Source organism: Ambystoma mexicanum, chromosome 6q (assembly GCF_040938575.1).
Source record: "Ambystoma mexicanum isolate Mex_15411 chromosome 6q, UKY_AmexF1_1, whole genome shotgun sequence".
NCBI classification, from domain to species: Eukaryota; Metazoa; Chordata; class Amphibia; order Caudata; family Ambystomatidae; genus Ambystoma; species Ambystoma mexicanum.
In genome coordinates this window covers 610668600-610687691 of record NC_090937.1, presented here as the reverse complement: position 1 = coordinate 610687691, position 19092 = coordinate 610668600, and the positions used below count along the sequence as shown (strand labels likewise).

The following is a 19092-nucleotide window of genomic DNA, read 5'->3' as shown; positions in this document are numbered from 1 at the left end:
CTGCCAAGAGTGAGACTCTCTTACCCTCACTCTTGGGTATGATTTTAGTGTGTTTCCTTGACTCTAGATGTGTTTAATGGGCTATGGGGTCTTTTACTCCATAGGGCTTCGTGTTTTTGTGATGTGTGTTACACAGCACCCTCAGTGCAGTAACACAGGGGTGTCATAGTGACCCCCCAATATAGATTCCAAACCCTGGGACTGACTACTGTCTCCCAGGGCATGTAAAGTCACCATTGACTTTACTAGTCTCAAATTCTGAACAGAACCAGTACAAACCATCATATTGTGGACGTACTGGCCGGGGCAATTCGATTGCCCCGGGGTCTGTTAGTCGAGGGGGCACGTCTCCGTCCTCCCTGATCGAGTTTTGGCTGGTGGCAGTGGATACTACTTTTTATATTCGACCGCGAATATATCCCTATGGGATTTCCCATTGTTCGAGGCTACCAACTTTAATTATTTAATTCCTATAGCCTCGAACATACCGCCGGTTTATTTATTTAATATTAATTCTCCGGTTGGTATTTTTTGCCAGAACTCGGTTCTAAAATGGCGTTTGTGTTCGCTTCTGTGACTCCAACCCAAGTTGAGCCCTTTGTTCCACATTTTGGCGGGCTTCTCCACAGAAGCCCTCCAACGTGGTGCCACTCTGTCTGGGGTACTTAGGAGGGATGGAGGGGGATTTAGGCACCCTGGACTGAGTTGCCTAGGCAACTCAAGTCGCACTCCATCCTGATTGGCCGAAGTGGTGAGCCGGCCGGCTCACCACTTAGCATGTTTGAGTGACAACTAGGCTGAGTGAATGGGGGTTTTCTGCATAAAAGCACGGCTTTGGGGACTGGAACTTTAGAAGTTGCCACAGGACCTAAGAATCTGACGAGGGAGAAGCTGAGCCAACCTGCTACGACGACACCACCGGTGCAGCCCTGCTGAACCGTCTTGCCACTTTTCCCAACGACCGAGGAGATCTCCAGCCCGGAGAGTCTTCTTCCTTCGACTGGTGGGGATAACCAGTCTGCTTCCTTTTTCGCTTCCTGGAGCATCTCGTGGCCGCCTTGCCTGTGCCAAGCACCCCAGCGACCGGGATACCACGTTTTACCACTACCGTGAATCAAAGGGTAGTACTTTTAACCGGAAAACTCTGTGGCTGGTTTCTTCCCTGGCAGTGCAACGACCTTCATCTTTCCTCCACGTCGAGATCTTCTCTTCCTCTGGACGACGCGACTTGCACCCGCTGCCAGGAACAACTGCCCCCGCTGGAGGATCCTTTCCACATAAGGTACCGTGTTCCGCCTGGCTTCCCTTGCAACCGACTGTACTGGGTAGATTTAGCCCCCGGCTTTCGAACCTGGGTTAGCCTGGAACACCCTGGCTAAACTTTTCTGAGCCTAACTAAAACCTTTCTGAACTCCCTGCAAGACTTTTTAAGCCTGTTGTCATTGTGTGATCTTGGGTGCATTTGTGCCCTGCTCTCCAAGAGTGCGCCCGGCCTATGGACTTTGGCTCACAAGTAACTTTTTTACTTTCCTGCCTTGCTTAAGAGTTCCTAAATATTAGTGTGGTGTATTTTCCTACATTCTGCCTTTTTCCCTCCCTTTTTCGTGCCATCTATAGTTAAGCGCTCACCTCTGTCTGGAAATAAGTGGTGTTAAGTAAGACTTGTCTGATAAGGAATAAGGGATGTATATATAATAGTAACTGTGTTGAGAGTGATTTACAATAATAGTGCTGGAGTGTTTCAATGTGTGTTTTTAAATAAATAATTATATACCTTGATACCAAAGCTCTGGTCAGTGTTTGCTTGTGCTATTGTATCTGAGTGCCTATTGTGTATACTTTGCATACTGCCTAACTCTTCTTGAGGGAAGTATGACTGCTCAGCCACAGCTGCCAAGTGAATCTGTGTGGTGCAGACTGCTACCAAGTGGGTTTACTGCCAAACACCTGTAGTCTTAAATCTTTTGCAGTGGTCCCAGAGGGAACTGCACAGGTTTCTGCCTAACAGAAGTCACCATGGAAGGGGCATGAGGTATTCGCCTGTTTCCACAGTTTATTCAAGGCCAGTGCTGTGGATTCAGCGGTGTCGAGGGATTCAAATTTGGCACAATGGGAAGGGATAACTAAGGAGCGGATGTCGCGACCATCTACGGACAGTCGTTTGAGTTTAACGTAGTAGGGGATCAGTGGATACAAACCAGTGAGAAGCATACTGTGCTTGAGCAGCTATCCAATATCTCTCAAAGTTAGGGGCATCGAAACCGCCCTTGACATTGAGGCAGAAAGTGTTTCCAGTTTCAGGTGGACCGCACCGGAGTGTCATAAGAAGGTATTGATGGTTCAGGTCAGTGTTTTGAAGAATTTGCGGCCCGGCCTTAGAAGGATATTCAGGAATCTGTATAAGAGTTGGGGCAGCACTATCATCTTATGGATGCTGATCTTACTGGGAGAGAGATTGGCAATCTAGCCCAGCCTGTGCATTTTTGGGTAAGGGTGATCAGGTACTTCTCTAAGTTGGCCTCGTACAGGGAATCTTGTTGACGTGTGACCACTACTCCAAGATAGGTAATCTCGGATTGTGACCATGCGAATCCCAGAGCGTCTGGGGGGAGGGGTGGTGACTTCGGTTGATGGAAATGGTATAGATTTAGAGCAGTTTACCTTGAAGCCCGATATTTCACTGAAGAGAATTACATCCTCAAATACTGGGGCTAGGTTTTGTTCAGGAGAGCGGATGAAGAGGACAGCATCGTCCGCATAGAGGGAGATGATCTCGGGGGAGCCGGACAGTCTTATGCCTTTGTGTGCATGTTGTTGGCGTATCCTGTCGGCCAATGGCTCAATAGCTATGGCAAATATTAATGGCAAGAAGGGGCATCCCTGCCTCGTGCCTCTGGCTATCTGGATTGGGGCCGAACACCGGTCTTCAGTGCGGACCCTGGCCACAGGGGAAGAGTATAAGAGTTTAAAAGTGGAGCACCCTGGGATAAACCCTGACTGGTCCGGGTGAATAATGAATGACCTATACGGGGGGAGTCTCAGGGCCAACACCTTGGCGTAGAAATTGACATCGCAATTAATAAGGGAGAGGGAGCGGTATGAGCCACATTGTGTGGGAGGTTTCCTGGTTTAAGTAATACCGAAAATATTGCGGGGGGGGGAGAATGCCAGTCTCGCAGGACTACTCCTATAGGGCTGACAATTGGGGGAACCAGGCGGGTTTTATTGCGCTTGTAAAATTCAACGGAAAGTCCGTCGGATCCGGGGGCCTTCCAAAGACGCTAAGGTGTCGATAGCCTTGGATATTTCCTCGGTTGTCCAGGGTATCCCTGGTATCACAGGAAATAGAGAACGGGTGGCTATCCATGAATGTCCCTATGACAGTCATAGGAACATTTTCTGTGTTGGAGTTGAGTGTTTCGTAGAAGGAGCGAAATGATGCATTAATATCATGCAATGACAGGGCCAGAGTGCCATCGTCCCCCTCAATAGCCGGAATATGGGGTGAACCAGTCTCCTGGCACGACCAGGGCACTCACCTTCCCTGTATGTACGAGCAGACTGGGGGTCGTCTAGGAACTTCCGTTCCCGCTTTGTGTGGGCTTGGAACGCATCCTACTCTGTGTTTGTAACAGTAAGAGTGACGGGCGACTGAGAGGAAGCGTACTGGCCTCTAGAAGGGCGAGTCGGTATTCTCTCTCTGCAATGTTCCTCCGGATCACTCTTCGAATCCCTGCCTCTTTGGAAATTGCAATACCCCAGATGTAAACTTTGAATGTTTCCCAGAGGGTGGCCTGTGATTCGAAAGAACCAGTGTTTAGTATGAAGAAGTCGTCAATAGCGGTCCCCAGTTTCTGCTTGGAAAGCGCCATCTAGTAGAGAATGTGGTTTCAACCACTTTGAGCAAGCCCCCGGGTTCTCTGCACTCCACCTCAGGCAAATTGTCACCGGGGAGTGGTCAGAGAATGTTCTGGGAAGGATAGACATTTGTGTAATGGTTCTGACCAGTATGTCCGAGATGAGCCATCTGTCAATGCGTGAGTGTGAATCGTGTACTGAGGAGTCGAAGGAATAGGTTCGGGAATCTGAGTGGATCAGCCTCCATGCATCAGACACTACTAAGTGGGCCTGCACCTCCATAATGGTTCTAGCTTCCTTGGAGAGTTGGCGGGGCCTGGGGCCTGATCTATCGAGATCAACGTCTAAAAGAGTGTTCAAATCCCTGCCCCAGAGGATGGGGACAAGAGGAAATCCGGATAGCAGGGAAGAGAGATGTGTGTGGAAGTCTGGATCATCGATGTTGGGGCCATATATGTTAAGCAGTACAAGCTCTCTGCCCAGTGGGGACCCAAACTACAAGACCTAGCATCCCAGGGGATCCACATGAGTCACTTTATGCTGAACTGTAAGACTTGTATGTATTAAGATCATGACTCTGCGGTCCTGGGTGGAGTAGTCGGTATAATAGCATTGGGGGCCCTATGATCTAGCAAACCTCTCGCATCCGCTGGCAAGAGTGTGCGTTTCTTCCAGGAAGAGTAGTTTAACTTTGTGCTGTTCAATATATAACTGTAGTTTACGCATTTTAGTGTGATTAACTAGCCCCCTGACATTCCAGCTCATGCAAACAATGCTATCCTCAGCCATAAGGATGGTAAATCAGTAACAATTGGCAAATGTCTAAACCAGAAAATAAACTGGAGTGTCGAGGCCAGCTGTACAGGGGTCCCGATAATGTTAATCTGGATACATTTAAGTAATCGGGTTCCCTGTCGCTTCTCAAGCATTTATTTAACTTGATACCCCTCCCAGCCTACCCCTTTCTCCATCCCAACCCCAATCAGAGAGGTGAAAACCCCAAAAACCTTTAACTTACCCACGAGCAGCGGCAACATCGCCTGGGGGGCCGTGCGTTGGCCATGAGCGGCAATGCTTCCGAAGTGGGGTGTTGACTAGGCATTATGTGGTGCAAAATGTAAGAACAATACATAAGCAGCGAAGGAGCCAAACTTGTGGGTCAGAACTAGATTCCAGTCGATCTTATGAAACTAGTAGTCCGCAAACACAGCATTTATTCAGGTCTAGTTCTGCTCTTGGTATTGTTAAACATTCATCAAGGAACAAACCTATGTGTCCGCTGTAGTAAATACATATTTTGGTTAGCCTGGGAAATGTTCATCAATAAATTTGGAGGCCTCCTCAGGGATGGTGAAGAAGACTGTATTTGAGTGTTCAATTCTGAGTTTGGCAGGGTAAAGCATTGAGTATTTTACACCTAGGCCTCGCAACCTCTTTTTGGTGGCCAGAAAGGTTTTCCGCTCTTGTTGAACAGTTACAGGGTAAAGGTGGATTCTGGAGGAACCGAGGAAGAGGTCCCATTTGGCTCTTGCTGCTCGAAGAAGGGAATCCCTATCCCGGTAGATTAACACTCTTGCTATGATGGGACAGGGAGGTGCACCCAGCCTGGTTTTCGCTGTTAGGGATTGATGGGCTCTCTCTTGCGAACTGCGGGGGAAAGTTTTGGGGAATCTAGAAGTGAAAGTAGGATGCATTCGACATAATCTTCCATGGGGGCCATCGATCTTATCCTCAGGGACCTCGAAGATGCGTAGGTTGTTACGCCTGGAGCGCGATTCCAACTCTTCATTCTTCTTGCTGACATCTAGAACATGCCTGGACAAGGCGGTCTCCTCTGCTCGAAGGGCGACTATATCATCTTCAGCCACCCCCACCCTTGTCTCCACTTACGTTACCAGTGTCAGTTTTCTCCATAAGGGCCTTGATCGAACATATGGTTCCACTCATGTCGTCCAGCTTCGAGTGAAGAGCAGTGAATCCCTCCTGCATTTATTCCATCATTATTTGCGATTCAGTAGTCTCGGGGTGGGGGGGTCCTGACATGGGTGTCTCTGGCTCCGATAGGGGTTCACTCGGTTTCGGGGCAGCTTTTGCAAACATATTAATATAGTTTTGCTTTTTATTAGCACCTTTGGTCATGATCCCGCCAAAACACGTGGGAAGTAGAGTTGTATAGCACCCAAAGGATCAACAGAGACCGATCCAGACCGGGAAGATCCGCACAGCGAATAGTGATGGACGGCAGTGATGTCCGACTAATTCCTCAATGGAGCAATAGAGCACAGGATCACGTATCACAAAGTGTTAGCGATCAAGTTTGGTCTAATGTGGAGGCGTGGCAGTGGTAGACCAGCGCAACCGGCGGGTGATGAAGAGGGTACTCGGCAGCCCAGAGTGAGAAGGAACTGACCCCTGTGCAAGACGCCAGGAAAAGTTAGTGGGAGCGATATCTATTTACCAGAGCAGAGCAGGTTCACCAAGATCGGCAATGCAGACATTTATGACCAATAGGGTCGGCTCAAACCGCATCCTTCCCATTCGAACAGTAACTCAAAGGGGAAAGTCCACCTGTACTTAATACCTTTTCTGGTGAGTTCTCTCAGGACGGGGCCCATGTTCCTCCTTTTCGCTAGAGTACTGTTCGCCAGGTCCTGGAACAGGGCAATCTCTTGGCCCTTATAATGCACCGGTTCGTGAAGTCTCGCCGCGCGCAGCACTGCGTCCTTTTGGGCATATCTCGCAAATGCGGCTAGGACGGCCTGTGGCCTGACTTTATGGCCTCAGGGGGCGGGAGGGATGACCGACTCTATGCACTAATGTCCATTTCAATCACTTCGGCGTCCCCCTCGCCCAAAAGTCCAATAGTCCAATGAAAATCCTCTGGACTTCCCCCTTCAGATCCTGGTCCGCCACCGATTTCGGTAGGAGTTTAACCCTGATGTTGACCCTTCGAGACCTATTTTTGAGGTCCTCCACTTGAGCTTCCAAGTTCCGCGTCTCTAGGTCCAAGCGGTCCATCGCCTCACCGTTAGCCGTTATGTCCTTTTCTGTCTCCTGCAACCTTCTTTCCAGTAGGTCCGTTCTTTCCCCTAGCTGGACCATTTCGTGTTTCAACTCTCCTAGCGCAGCATTCATGTCAGTTCTCATTAACTGAAATTGGTCCTGGAATGTTTTGGCCAGAGTCTCTCTCAGGACCTGCATCTCACCTCGAAGGTCCTGTTTTGTCAAATGCTCTGAATTCGCAGTCCCACCCCAGGCCGGCCGCTCTTTCAGCTGCCCATTATCCCCTCTGTTAGTTTCCCTAGCTTCCATTGCAGTCCACGTGGAGGGGAGGGTACCCAGAGGATCCCCCGTCTGCTGGCAGGTCTTCGCCGTTTTCCCCTTAGCCCTGGAGGACATCTAAGCCTGCTGTAGGGTCCCTGATGGAGCGTGCCTACTCCTGTGTGTAGTGCCGTTGGCCCCGACAGGTCAAGGCGCTAATGTCCGGCACCCCCCACGTCCAGGGGGGCTCAACCTGCCCTCTCAAAACAGCCTCTCGGCTCCCCCCTGATCGCTCCCGGGGACGGCCACCGGAAGGGGATGGCCCTCCTCACCTTCCCCAGCGGGGAACTCCACTAGAGAGCCCCACCTGGGCCCCTTTACGTAGTCTCCTATCTCCACCCTGCCTCCTGGGTGCTGCTGCTCCAAGTCTCGATGCAGGGGCCTCAGTGGTGCTCCCACCCCAGATCTTCTGGCCCTCCCGCCCCTCTCTCCTCCTGTTGCCTGGCCGGGCTTTCTCCACGCTGCCATCCTGTCGCTCGCTTTTATCAGCGGGGTGCTGATGTCAGCGGTTAATGCTACCTCCTTAGGGCCTGCCAGCCCCAAGGGCCGAAGTCCCTCCGCAGTCCCGGGGGAGGGGGACCTCCTTTCCTCTGTATGATCCGCAGCCTACCCGCTCCGTGCCCCCTGGTCGTCTCGGGATCGGCAGCTCAGGTGCTCCTCCACTGCAGCCCTGCCTCGGAGCCACCGAGTCCCGTGCTGCTCTCCTGGCCGGGCCGCTCCAAGTTCGTTAAGCGGAGCGCTTCCAGGGACACTGCTCCGCGGGTGGTTCCTGCCTGCCGGGTCTCTCCCCTCGCAGCCCTCCGTGCCGGTTGTCTCCTCACCCTGACTGCGCCTGCTGCCTTGACTTTTAATGGAGAAACATGTCAGCAAGGGAACAAAGTCAACTATTGTACTCCTGAGCTGTCATTTCTTCTCCATAGACGGATGAAATAGTTTGTTTGGGATGTCGTCAATTGCTTTTATTTGTCATTCTCGGCATCACCCCTCCATTTGTCACTTCAACTGGTTGGGCCCAGGATGGCCTTAAGCTCCTGGATTTTACCTCCCATATCAATTCCAGGAGGTCATGGTCACTTCGCACTGTCTTAACAATTCCTAATGACCATACAACTGGTAGATATGACCCTGAGACGAAGATGTAGTCAAGGATTGCTTTGCTCTCCTCGTTAACCCATGTATGCTGTGGTGGATTATCCTGTGATGTTGCACCATTTAGACAATGCATATCTCTGTCGACCATTAACGCGTTCCATGACTGTATTGAGGTGGTGATGTCAAAATGTTCTCCCACCTCCCCCCCCCCCTCTTGGTCCAGGGAGGCAAGTTTCGTTTTGGTCTTGGCATATGATGATAGCAGATGCCTCTTGTTCAGTATATGCACCGTCTGAGTGATTCTACCAAGGACAGAAAAGCAGCAGTCATAATTGCTCAAGGGTTCCAGTAGACGTTTATAATTGCCAATCGTGAAAGTGTCTGGGTAGAACACAAACCGGCTGGTGGCGAGGCCAAGCTCTGATTTTATTGCTGTCAGGAGTCTTGAGAATGGTCTTCCTGTTTCTCACCTGGCTGCAGGGCTTAGAAAAATCTCAAATCCGTCCAAGCACAGTTTTTTGCATGACCCTGTTTCTTGCAGACTCAGAAGGTCATAGTCACCGAAGTTGACATCACTTTTTACTGTGAGGTGCTTAAAACCACTCGTGTTCCACAAGGCCATCTTCATTTTGCCGGAGTGCTCCATGGCTGCTATAAGTTTCTTTTTTAGGCAAATGTGCCTGCTAGCCACGCCCATGAGTAAGTGTCTGCAGTGGTTGCTGGATTTGTTCCCAATACCTGTGTCTCCAGTTAGAGCACCTGTGTCCTGTGTCTTTCGCCTGGATGCTAATATTAAAGTTTGTACGTTCTACAACGGAAACCCCCTTACACTTATGATTTTGTCCAAAATAAGCTGGCCCTTTTGGGAGAGGCAATCTGGGGGTGTGCGTGGGTCCATAAGCATCGCATCGTTTTTGTTGGAATTCCTCCAATTGCCGTCTCGATGGCCCTTCTCTGGCTAAGCAGTTGTTCTCTGCAATGAGCATTTCTGTTAAGATGATAGGCCTCCTAGTTTGCCCATCAGTGTTTGGCTCAGTCGTGTCCCGATCCCCCGTGGCCTCTGTTACTCTAGTGATGTCAAATCCCAGCATTAAGAAGCCTTCTGCTGCCTCCAACAGCATGCTCCCAACTACTGGTGAGGGGATGTGGAGATACACTATCTGTTCTTATCTCATCCACAAATTCTAGAATCCTCAAATCGGTTGAAGAGACTTGGCGTAGATTTGGGATACAACATAGTAGGTCCATTACACACTTCCTGTTAATTATTAACGGATCTTCCTGATCTACGATTGTTTCCAATTTTACTGACCGAGAGGAGGGCCTCAGATCTCGGTACGTTCGATAGCCTGAAGGCCTGTCGATAGATCTTTCCTTACCCCCTTGGTTCCAGTTATGTGAGCCAGCCTTGGGGGAGGCGGGGTGTTCGAGGGATCTCCTTGCTGAAAATCTTGTCCACCACCTTGATTCCCTAGAGTGCCTCGATTAGCCATGGACTGTTTTCAACCGGGGCTTTTGCAAACGTTACCTTGGGTTTCCCAGGCATACCCCATTTCTCGTTGGTCCTGTCGGTGGTTCTTCATCAAAAATGTTGATTTCACTCCTTCCAAAATTTGGGTGGCGGAGCCATAGTATTTTCTTTCTTCTTTCCTCCAGAGTTAGAAACACAGGGGAATTCGGCTCTGAGATCACGTTTAACCTTGTTTCCGAAGGTGAAACTCCCTTTAGGTCAGTGTTATTCTCGCTAAGCGGGCGCAAGCTCTGAGTCATTTCACCATCTTCCACCGAATATACTGACAGTTCCATTAGGTAATTTTCAGTTTGGTTGGGTGAATCTTCACTCATTGAGGGTTCAGCCAAGATACAGTCTTTGATTTCCAAAACCCTTGGTACAAAACATATAGGTGAATTTGTAGAGGAGCCCCCAATACCCCCCATACCACAGGTGGTTGATTTTTATTGTTTCAAGTAAGGGACATGAAATTGGAGGGTTGGAATGCTGATGCTTGAAAACGAGAGAGATGTTTAGGGTGTTGTTTCAGTCTGATCTGATGGGGACGTTATTTTTTCTTCTGTGAATCAAAAATGTTGTATTCATTGTTCACGCCAATGGACGAGTATGATTCTTCGACATTCCTGGTCCTTACAATTCTAGCCACTGGTGGATCTTTTTCCAGCAGTGATGCAGGGATATGCGCCCCCGAGGAGAAACCTGTGTTGATTGTAGGCTGTCTCTAGGCTGGGAAGCCGAGACTATATCTACAGTTTTTCCCTGAGGGGAACCGTTTGTGCAATTGGTAGTTGGTGTTGGTTGGTAAATGACCGATTCTACTGGGACTACTTCATTTTTGCTCTGCTGTTCCAAACCAGTTACAAAACCTTCCAAAAACGACAGTTTGGAGTGCATCATTGCCAACATAGTGGTATGTTCTAGTAAGGTGTCATTTAGTGACTCATATAGTTTGGTAAAAGGAGCCATTGCGATGGTTATTGATAATGTTATAGTGAGCAAATCGTATTTTATTGTGTGGGGCAACTGGGGGGGTCATTGATGTTGCTGTTCGTCCTTTTGTCTTCTTGCTGGTGTTTCAGGTGAAGATTCTGAAGATATAGAGGGTGACGGTGGGTTTCTTGTCCCCTTTGTGACTTGGTCCCTCACTTGATCTTAATTTCTTAAGTGCTCTCTGCGGGTTTCTTGATTAGAGTCTAGCCTCTGATCTTCCACGAGGACCCCAAACTCCAATGCTGTTAAGGGAGTGACTCCCTTATGGTGTAACGTAGAGATTAAGGGGTCTGGCGTTTGGTCTAATCCCCTGCTTAACATCCTGCTTAACATTTTTTGGCTGTTTGTATTTTGCCTTACTTGTGATTTGTGATGGGTCACAGAAAGTACAGGATTTCTAGTCACCAGTTTTGGGCCTGATCTTTCTCCCGGGCCTGGGATCTTTGTCTTGCGAACAATTTCTTACTCGGGCAGCCTCACCATTGCAAATGGGGGCCGCCATGCTTTTATTTTGCCTGCCAAGAATTCCCCTGCTCCTTCCAGGATTTCAGCATCTGATAGTTCACCTTTTGTTTCCAGAGTGTTTTTCTGGGTTGTTGGTTTCAGTTTCCAATGAAAATATGTTAACTTGGAAGTCGAGAACATGCCTCCTCTCCTGTTGTTCTTGGTTAACCTTGGAGGCGTAGAGGATGTGGCCTCTACCACTTTCATGGTATTTGACAGGGTTTCGGAGGCTGAGGCAATTTGTCCTAACAAGTCAAGGTAGCCGTCCCATACTGTATCAGCAACCAGGTTTAGCATCCCGTTTAGCATCCTGGGTTTTCCTGGAGAAGAGACTGGAACTGCCGGCTCCACATGTTCCTTTAAGGGGTTCTCCCCTGGACTCAAGTGATTTCCCGGAAGAGGTGAACTGTCCTTCCGAGTAGGGTTTATGGGGACTGCACATGGGTGAGTTGGGTTGGGTCCTGATATCTCAGGTAAATAGAATAAATCCTTAATTAGGGGATTAATTAGGATTAGTGGGATATGAATTTGGGCTGTTACGGAGACAGTCTTTCTTTGTGCACAAAGTTCTGAAGACAGTGATGGGGGATCACATGAAACCCTCGAGCATCCGTTCACCCCATTTGGGGACAGTGTTTGTGATGCAATTTTTTGGGCTTTCAAAACCATAATCCTTTGCCAGAGATTGATTGTTGACTCCTGGGGTTCCCAATAACACTCCCCGTGACACTCCCGGTGAGGTTCCCACTGGGGGGTATTGACCCTCTGTCCCAATGAACACACACTCAATCCCGAGGATCCCCGCCCCCACTCTCACCCTGGTTGTTTGTATCCAGCGTTCCACCCTGGTCCCTTTCCGCTTCAGCCACAATCCCGTCCTGTGACTCAGGAATCAGGGCTGCTTGATAAGTGCCAGGTGCTGTAAATGCCTGTTTCTGCTCTTAGAGTGTTGGAGGGGTGGGTGAGTCTTTATTTATTTGGAAGGGGGAGGGCCTGGAATTCCAATCCCTGGTCATTGTTTCGCTCAGTGTCATCCAGAAGAAAGGAAGAAGAAAAATGAGTTTGCAAAGTTGCCTTCACAACGTGCTTACCAGTGTTTTTCCTGATGGTTGAGGTTCTTTGAGCACTCCCCAAAGAAGGGACAAAGTTGGGAGCAGAGATGGGAGGGCCTTGCGCCTTGGAGCTCCTCAGGTACCTGAGATCCTCCATCACCGGGCCTGCCTCTGTCTTCACAGACCAGTTACCGGACCGGAAGCTGCCGGCTGAGAGCTGCCAAATGCGCTGAATGCAGCAAGAATGGCAGCATGGCAGAACACGCGGCAACACAAGCAGGGGACCTCCCACTAGCAGTGGCAAGCTATTAACCAGCCGCAGGTCCCCGCAAGTCCCCAGCCGCAGGTCCCCGCAAGTCCCCAGCCGCAAGTTCCTCACTAGAGCCACACTAGAGAAGCAGACTTTCAGCAACAGTCACGTGTCAAGCCTAACAGAAAGGAGAAAGGACGAAGGAGAGCTCTGGCACTGAAAAATTAGTTTCAAAGAGATTCAGGTTCTGTTCGTTTTTACTCTGCATCTTCTCACCTTACGGGTCCTTCTGAGTGCTAGCTGCAAGAGTCATACACAAATGACAGGAAGTTTATTTTGGAAGAGGCAGTCCAGGAGTCTGATGGTTGTGGGGAAGGTGGGGTAAAATTAAAAAGGGAAGTTTCTGCAAGCAAAGAAGAAAAGCAAGTGGAGGGAGTGTGGGGTGTTTAAATGAAGGTGGAAGGTAGGGAATACAAGGTACAAGAAAGCAACCGGTTGGTGTTTGTATTCTGTCTGTTTATTTCAGCTTTACTCATTCATGACGTGTCCCAATTGCCAGTTAGTTGAAAGCTTCCTTGAAGACTCTTGTTTTCAGCATCATATTGCGCTCTAACTTCCTCATTGTTTGGGGGAATGTTCATTTCTGTGTGTTAATTTCCTCCCAACTTGGAGACCCCCAGCTCTTTTGCTTACTTAGGACTTTTTAATTTTGACTCCAGAGCGAATGGGACCTTTTTCTCATTGCCTCTTGTGTTTTACCCTGACCAGGATTGTATGTTTTCTATTTTTGGAGTCTGACAAACTCCATAGGCATCTGCTTTTTGTATAGTGACACACCGCATCTTCAGTGCAGTGTCACTGGGAAGTCCTTTGTATTTCTCTTAAGGTTTAGATACCTTTTCTTGGGTGAATTACTGTTCCCAAGAATAGTAAGGGGAAATTGATCTTAATTTGTAGGTTCGGCACACACCATTTTATGTGGAGTGCCTGGAGGGCTACCTAGTAGCCCCTTATCCTACTTTCTCATGTAACATATTTTGTTACCCGCACTACTTTAAATGGCTGGTGGCAGTGGGTTAATTTATACTACCAGTGTGCTCTTTTACCGCAGGCTGAATCCTCAACTGCAGTACAGCACCCATGGGTGTCCATTTTGTCAAAATTGACCCCGTCTTCTTTTTTTCGCCATTTTCTGTTTGAGGTCTTTCTTGGCTTTTACACTGTGCGTTGACAGATTTGAGCCCTTTGTGTGTGTGTTTTGCCTTTGACGGGTTTAGGCCCTGAATCCCGCCTCTGGAAACTCCCTTTGTCTGGAGTGCCTGAACGAAACCAGTCTTGACCGGCTGGCTGTCCTGAAAGGACAGCCACCCTGCTGTGTGATTGACAGCCTAGGTTGTGAATGAATGGGAACTTGCTTAAAAGGCAAGGGTTTTAGGACTACAGGCAGTCGACCACTGGAAGAAACATCCAAAGCAGGAATTGTGAAGAGAAGCCCACTGCAACCTCCTGGACCTTGAATTCTCCGGTGAAGCCCTGATGACCACCTTTTTTTATTTGTATCGACAGAGAAGCTCCGGACGGAACGTCTTCTCCCTTTCGGCTGGTGGGACCAACTAGCCCTGAGATGAAAGCCACTTTGGCGCAATCCCCGACTTTCTGTGCCTCTCCAGTCTTGCAGAAGCCCAATGCCAGGGGTCAAGTGTCCATAACCAAGTTCAACGTCGTTCGTGGAAGAATCTGGCCAAAAGCTGCAGGAGCCTTCTAAGGACACTCCAGAAGCAGGAAATCCTGATCCAGATCCCCTCACCAGAGTCCAGGACCAAGGGAGCAAGGAAAGTCTGACTGGAGATATTAGTTTTGCATCAGTGATGTTTGTGAGGTGCTGAAACACTAAAGAACCGCTGAATCGAAGCAAACACATAGTGACAAAGTCCTTTCCCCGAGTACTGCCGCAGGAGCTCTCCAGACGTCCTCCCTCTTGACCCCATGACTGAGGCTCAGGAACCAGGGTCTACTTGGCTGTAGCAAGACAGAATCCAGCTGGACCACTTTCTTGAAACCAGAGGTACTTTTTGGGCTTGACGTACTTATCTTCTTGCCTTAAGTTGTGCTTTCTCACTTCAGAATTGCACTTGCTTAACTTTCTCAGATGATTTCAACTCCCCTATTGCACATGCTTAACAGCCTGTGTGCCTTCAGTGATTCTGAACTATCTGACTTTGTGTAGGATTTTATCCAAGAAGGGCATCAGAACTATAGGCTTTGTCCAGTTGACTTTGGGTGTCCTGGTTCCCAAAAGGCACCTTTCTGAATCCATTGACTTTGGCATTGCTTGTCCCTCATAGGTTGTAATTTGTTGAACACTTTTACTGCTGGGAAAGGCTTTCCTAGATTTCATTGGAGGATTTCAACTGTCTTACTCTTATAAGAAAGTATGTTCTAACCTTTCTATTTTTCCTTAACCCTTCCTTTCTGCAACTCGGCGTCTAAAGAGTATATTGGTGTTTATATATGGATGCAATACTATCCTTTTTATTGAAGTCACTTCAGGCTGTATGAGAAATGTATTGGCATATCCAAAGAGTATTCAACAACTTAATTGACTGTTGAAAAGTTATTCCAATGTTTTCTTGACTGTTACTAACAATTGCCTTTTTAAAGAATGCTCAACTAAAACTTGATGTGTAAATATATATATTTATAACTGAAACCTTGAGAATGTAAGTGTTACTTGGTTACGTATATTGACTGATTTCATCTGTACAGCTATACAGCTCACAATTGCCCCTCTTGAGATAGGCCTGGGTATTCAGTCACACTACCAACTAGTGTAGTACAGACCCATACCAAAAGGTGGGTTACCTAATACCAAGCAGGTAAGTCTTGTGTAGTCTCACACAGTGTGACTGCACCAATTCTTATCTAACACTCATGTGAGGTAGAAAACACAGACTGTACCAAATGGTTATCAAGTAGGGTACATCAAGGGCTAAGAGAACTGAATCACCAAACAGACAATTTCCCATAGTTTTGCTATGTATCGTTTGGAGGGCTTAACAGTTTTTTGTATGAAACTTTGATCATAAGCACAAATGTGTCTACAGTGGGGCCTACAGAATTGCTAGCTCTTTGCAACCATTCACAGTTCATATGACCAGACTATAGATCTAGCAGAATTTTCAAGATTTCATTTGGGCCAGTATAGGGAAACGCAAGGGAACATTATTTGATTGTGTACCCTACAAAAATAATTCACAACCCCATTATTTCCAAAGGGGTTAATAAATGCGCAAAACAATAGAAAACCTACATCTGCTCATTGACTTTGAAAATATTTTCACAGTTGAATGTCAAAATGCTGATCTATTTTCTTTCTTAACTAATTGTACATTCTTTTCTTTATTTTTGTAGTACTTCTGGAGACGACGTACGATGATGGCCCGCCCTATGATTAAAGAAGCTAGTATGGCCTCCCTATTATTAGAAAATCCCTATTATATCCTTTTATTTTTCTTAAAACAAAAGCAGCACCCAAACTGAATATTAATGTCAATGTTTGAACTGAATGAACAGTAATAAAATAGTAACAGACCATTGTTTTTTTTTTGTTCAGAAAACCCCTTCTGAATGGGAAGGGATGTAAAGGGTATTAATTGGGAGCAATTATCCCCCATCAGTCAAATTAATGATGAAATGTATGTTTTTTCACAGTTTTTACGCTGTTTTTCACCTGTCGCAATCATTGTCAGAATCATTATGCTTTTAAAAAATTGTCTGCATAATTTAAGAATTTATATAGTCGGCTATGAAGTATCTATAAATATTTGATGATCAATGTTTGTATTAGTTTCTCCAGAACTATAAATTGTCAGGAGTATTCACCTGGTCTTTTAGCCTTCTGCTACTATTTCTTTTCTTCCTTGTTTGATGTCCTCAGTGGGTCCTTTCTATCTTCGACACTGGCTTCTGCCTCGTCCAACACCTATTTTTCTTTCAATTGGCTTTTCTTTTACCTTTTATTCAAATAGAAGGTTTTCATTTTACTGGACCTTTTGCATTTTCCTCCAAGTAACAATACATTTCTTATTCATTTACTGTATTAGAGTGGTCTCCATGACACAGTTTAGGTAGGAAAATAAACAAAAAAGTTCTCTTTGTAGTAACACGTTGATAGAATTAGGTTAAATCAATAACCAACCAAGTATCAACAATGGTAGCAGCTCTTATGTTTCTCAGTCCTTCGTGCCCCATCTGCTACTAGCTCTAAGGGCACCCATTCCTCTTGTTAAACGGATCTGCACTGTTTCTCTTCCCCGGCCCCCACCCACCCTGTAGATGCGGAAATCCTCCCAGCCATTGCATTAAATGTGGAAATCATAAATCCCATTGAATTCTGTGGACACACTGATCACATTTGTGAGGACGTGGTGTATCGTCTGGAGAGACAGATTTAGAAGCAACTGCTCTCCCTGGACATGCATTTAGAGTTAAGTGTTTGAACACAATTGCACTGATCTGGCATAGTACAAACACTTCTGTTCACAGCAGCGAACTGAAGTCTTTTGACTATGTCTTGGCTTAATTTAACAGTGTGTAAACGCTAACTTGGACACCTTTTTCGGGCCTAAATGGTATTTATAATTGTTAGGCAGAAACCTGTGCAGTTCCCTTAGGGACCACTGCAAAAGATTTAAGACTACAGGTGTTGGCAGTAAACCCACTTCGTAGCAGTCTGCACCACCCAGATTTACCTGGTAGCTGTGGCTGAGCAGTCAGACTTCCCTCAAGAAGAGTTAGGCAGTATGCAAAGTGTACACAATAGGCACTCAGATACAATACAAGCAAACACTGACCAGAGCTTTGGTATCAAAGTATATAATTATTTATTTAAAAACACACTGTTAAAAACACTCCAGCACTCTTATTGACAAATATTCTAAACACAGTTACTACTATAATATATACACCCCTTTTTCCTTATCAGATAAGTCACTGTAAAACACCACTAATTTTCATACAGAGGTGAGCGCTTAACTAGATGGCACTCCAATAAGTTTGTGAGAAAGGGAGGGAAAAAGACAGAATATGGAAAGGTACACCACTCTAAGATTCAGGAACACTGTTAGCAAGGCAGAAGAGCAAAAGTCACTGGGGAGCCAAAGTCCAAAGGCTGGGCCCACTCTTAGAGAGAGCAGAGCACAAATGCGCCCAAGATCACACAGTTACACTAGGCTTAGAAAGTCTTGCAGAGGGTTCAAAAAGAGTTTAGAGAGGCTTAAGAAAGTTTAGCCAGGGTGTCCCAGACTAACCCAGGTTCGAAAGCCGGGGGCTAAATCTACCCCGTACAGTCGGTAGCAAGGGAAGCCAGGCGGGACACGGTACCTTAAGTGGGAAGGATCCTCCAGCGGTGGCAGTTGTTCCTGGTAGTGGGTGCAAGTTGCGTTGTCGTCCAGGCGAAGAGAAGATCTCGACTTGGAGGAAAGATGAAGGTCCTTGCACTACCAGGGAAGAAACCAGCCGTCGAGTTTTCCGGTTAAAGATGGTACCTTTGTTTCGCGGTCGTGATAAAACGTGGTATCCCGGCTGCCGGGGTGCTTGGCACAGGCAAGGCGGCCACGAGGTACGTTGGGAAGGCGAAAAGACGGTGAAACTAGTTATCCCCACCAGTCAAAGGAAGAAGCCTCTCCGGCGGGAGATCTCCTCTGTCGTTGGGAAAAGTGGTGAGGCGGTCCAGCAGGGCTCCACCGGTGGTGGTGTCGTGGTAGGTCGGCTCAACTTCTCTCTTGTCGGATTCTTAGGTCCTGTGGCGACTTCTGAAGTTCCAGTCCCCAAAGCCCTGCTTTTATGCAGAAAACCCCCATTCACTCAGCCTAGCTGTCACTCAAACATGCTAAGTAGTGAGCCGGCGGCTCACCACTTCGGCCAATCAGGATGGAGTGCGACTTGAGTTGCCTAGGCAACTCAGTCCAGGGTGCCTAAATTCCCCTCCACCCCTCCTAAGTACCCCAGACAGAGTGGCACCACTTTGGAGGGCTTCTGTGGAGAAGCCCGCCAAAAAGTGGAACAAAGGGCTCGACTTGGGTTGGAGTCACAGAAGAGAACACAAACGCCATTTTAGAATCAGGTTTTGGCAAAAAATAACAACCGGAGAATTAATATGAATTAAATAAACCGGCGGTATGTTCGAGGCTACCGTAAATAATTAAATAAAGATAGCCTAAAACAATGGGAAATCCCATAGGAAAATATTCGCGGTTGATTATAAAAAGTAGTATCCACTGCCACCAGCCAAAACTCGATCAGGGGGGGCGGAGACGTGCCCCCTCGACTAACAGACCCTGGGGCAATTGAATTGCCCCAGCCAGTACGTCCACAATATGATGGTTTGTACTGGTTCTGGTCAGAATTTAAGACTAGTAAAGTCAATGGTGACTTTACATGCCCTGGGAGACAGTAGTCAGTCCCAGGGTATGGAGTCTATACTGGGGGGTCACTATGACACCCCTGTGTCA

General features: G+C 47.4%; 1 protein-coding gene across 6 annotated transcripts in view; it reads left to right on the top strand.

Annotated features, from left to right (window-relative positions):
- ABHD18 (abhydrolase domain containing 18) overlaps positions 1 to 19092 on the top strand; it is a 1329419-nt gene that overhangs the window by 580209 nt on the left and 730118 nt on the right. For 5 of the 6 annotated variants that reach the window (XR_011282243.1, XM_069631098.1, XM_069631095.1 and 2 more), the window contains one exon: positions 15992 to 16078. Coding sequence is in view for 5 of the 6 variants with exons in the window: in XM_069631098.1 (XP_069487199.1) it covers positions 15992 to 16078 (87 nt within the window). In the remaining variant the exon portion in view is untranslated. The remainder of the gene's footprint in view (positions 1 to 15991; positions 16079 to 19092) is intronic. The other variant, XM_069631099.1, reaches the window with a different exon arrangement.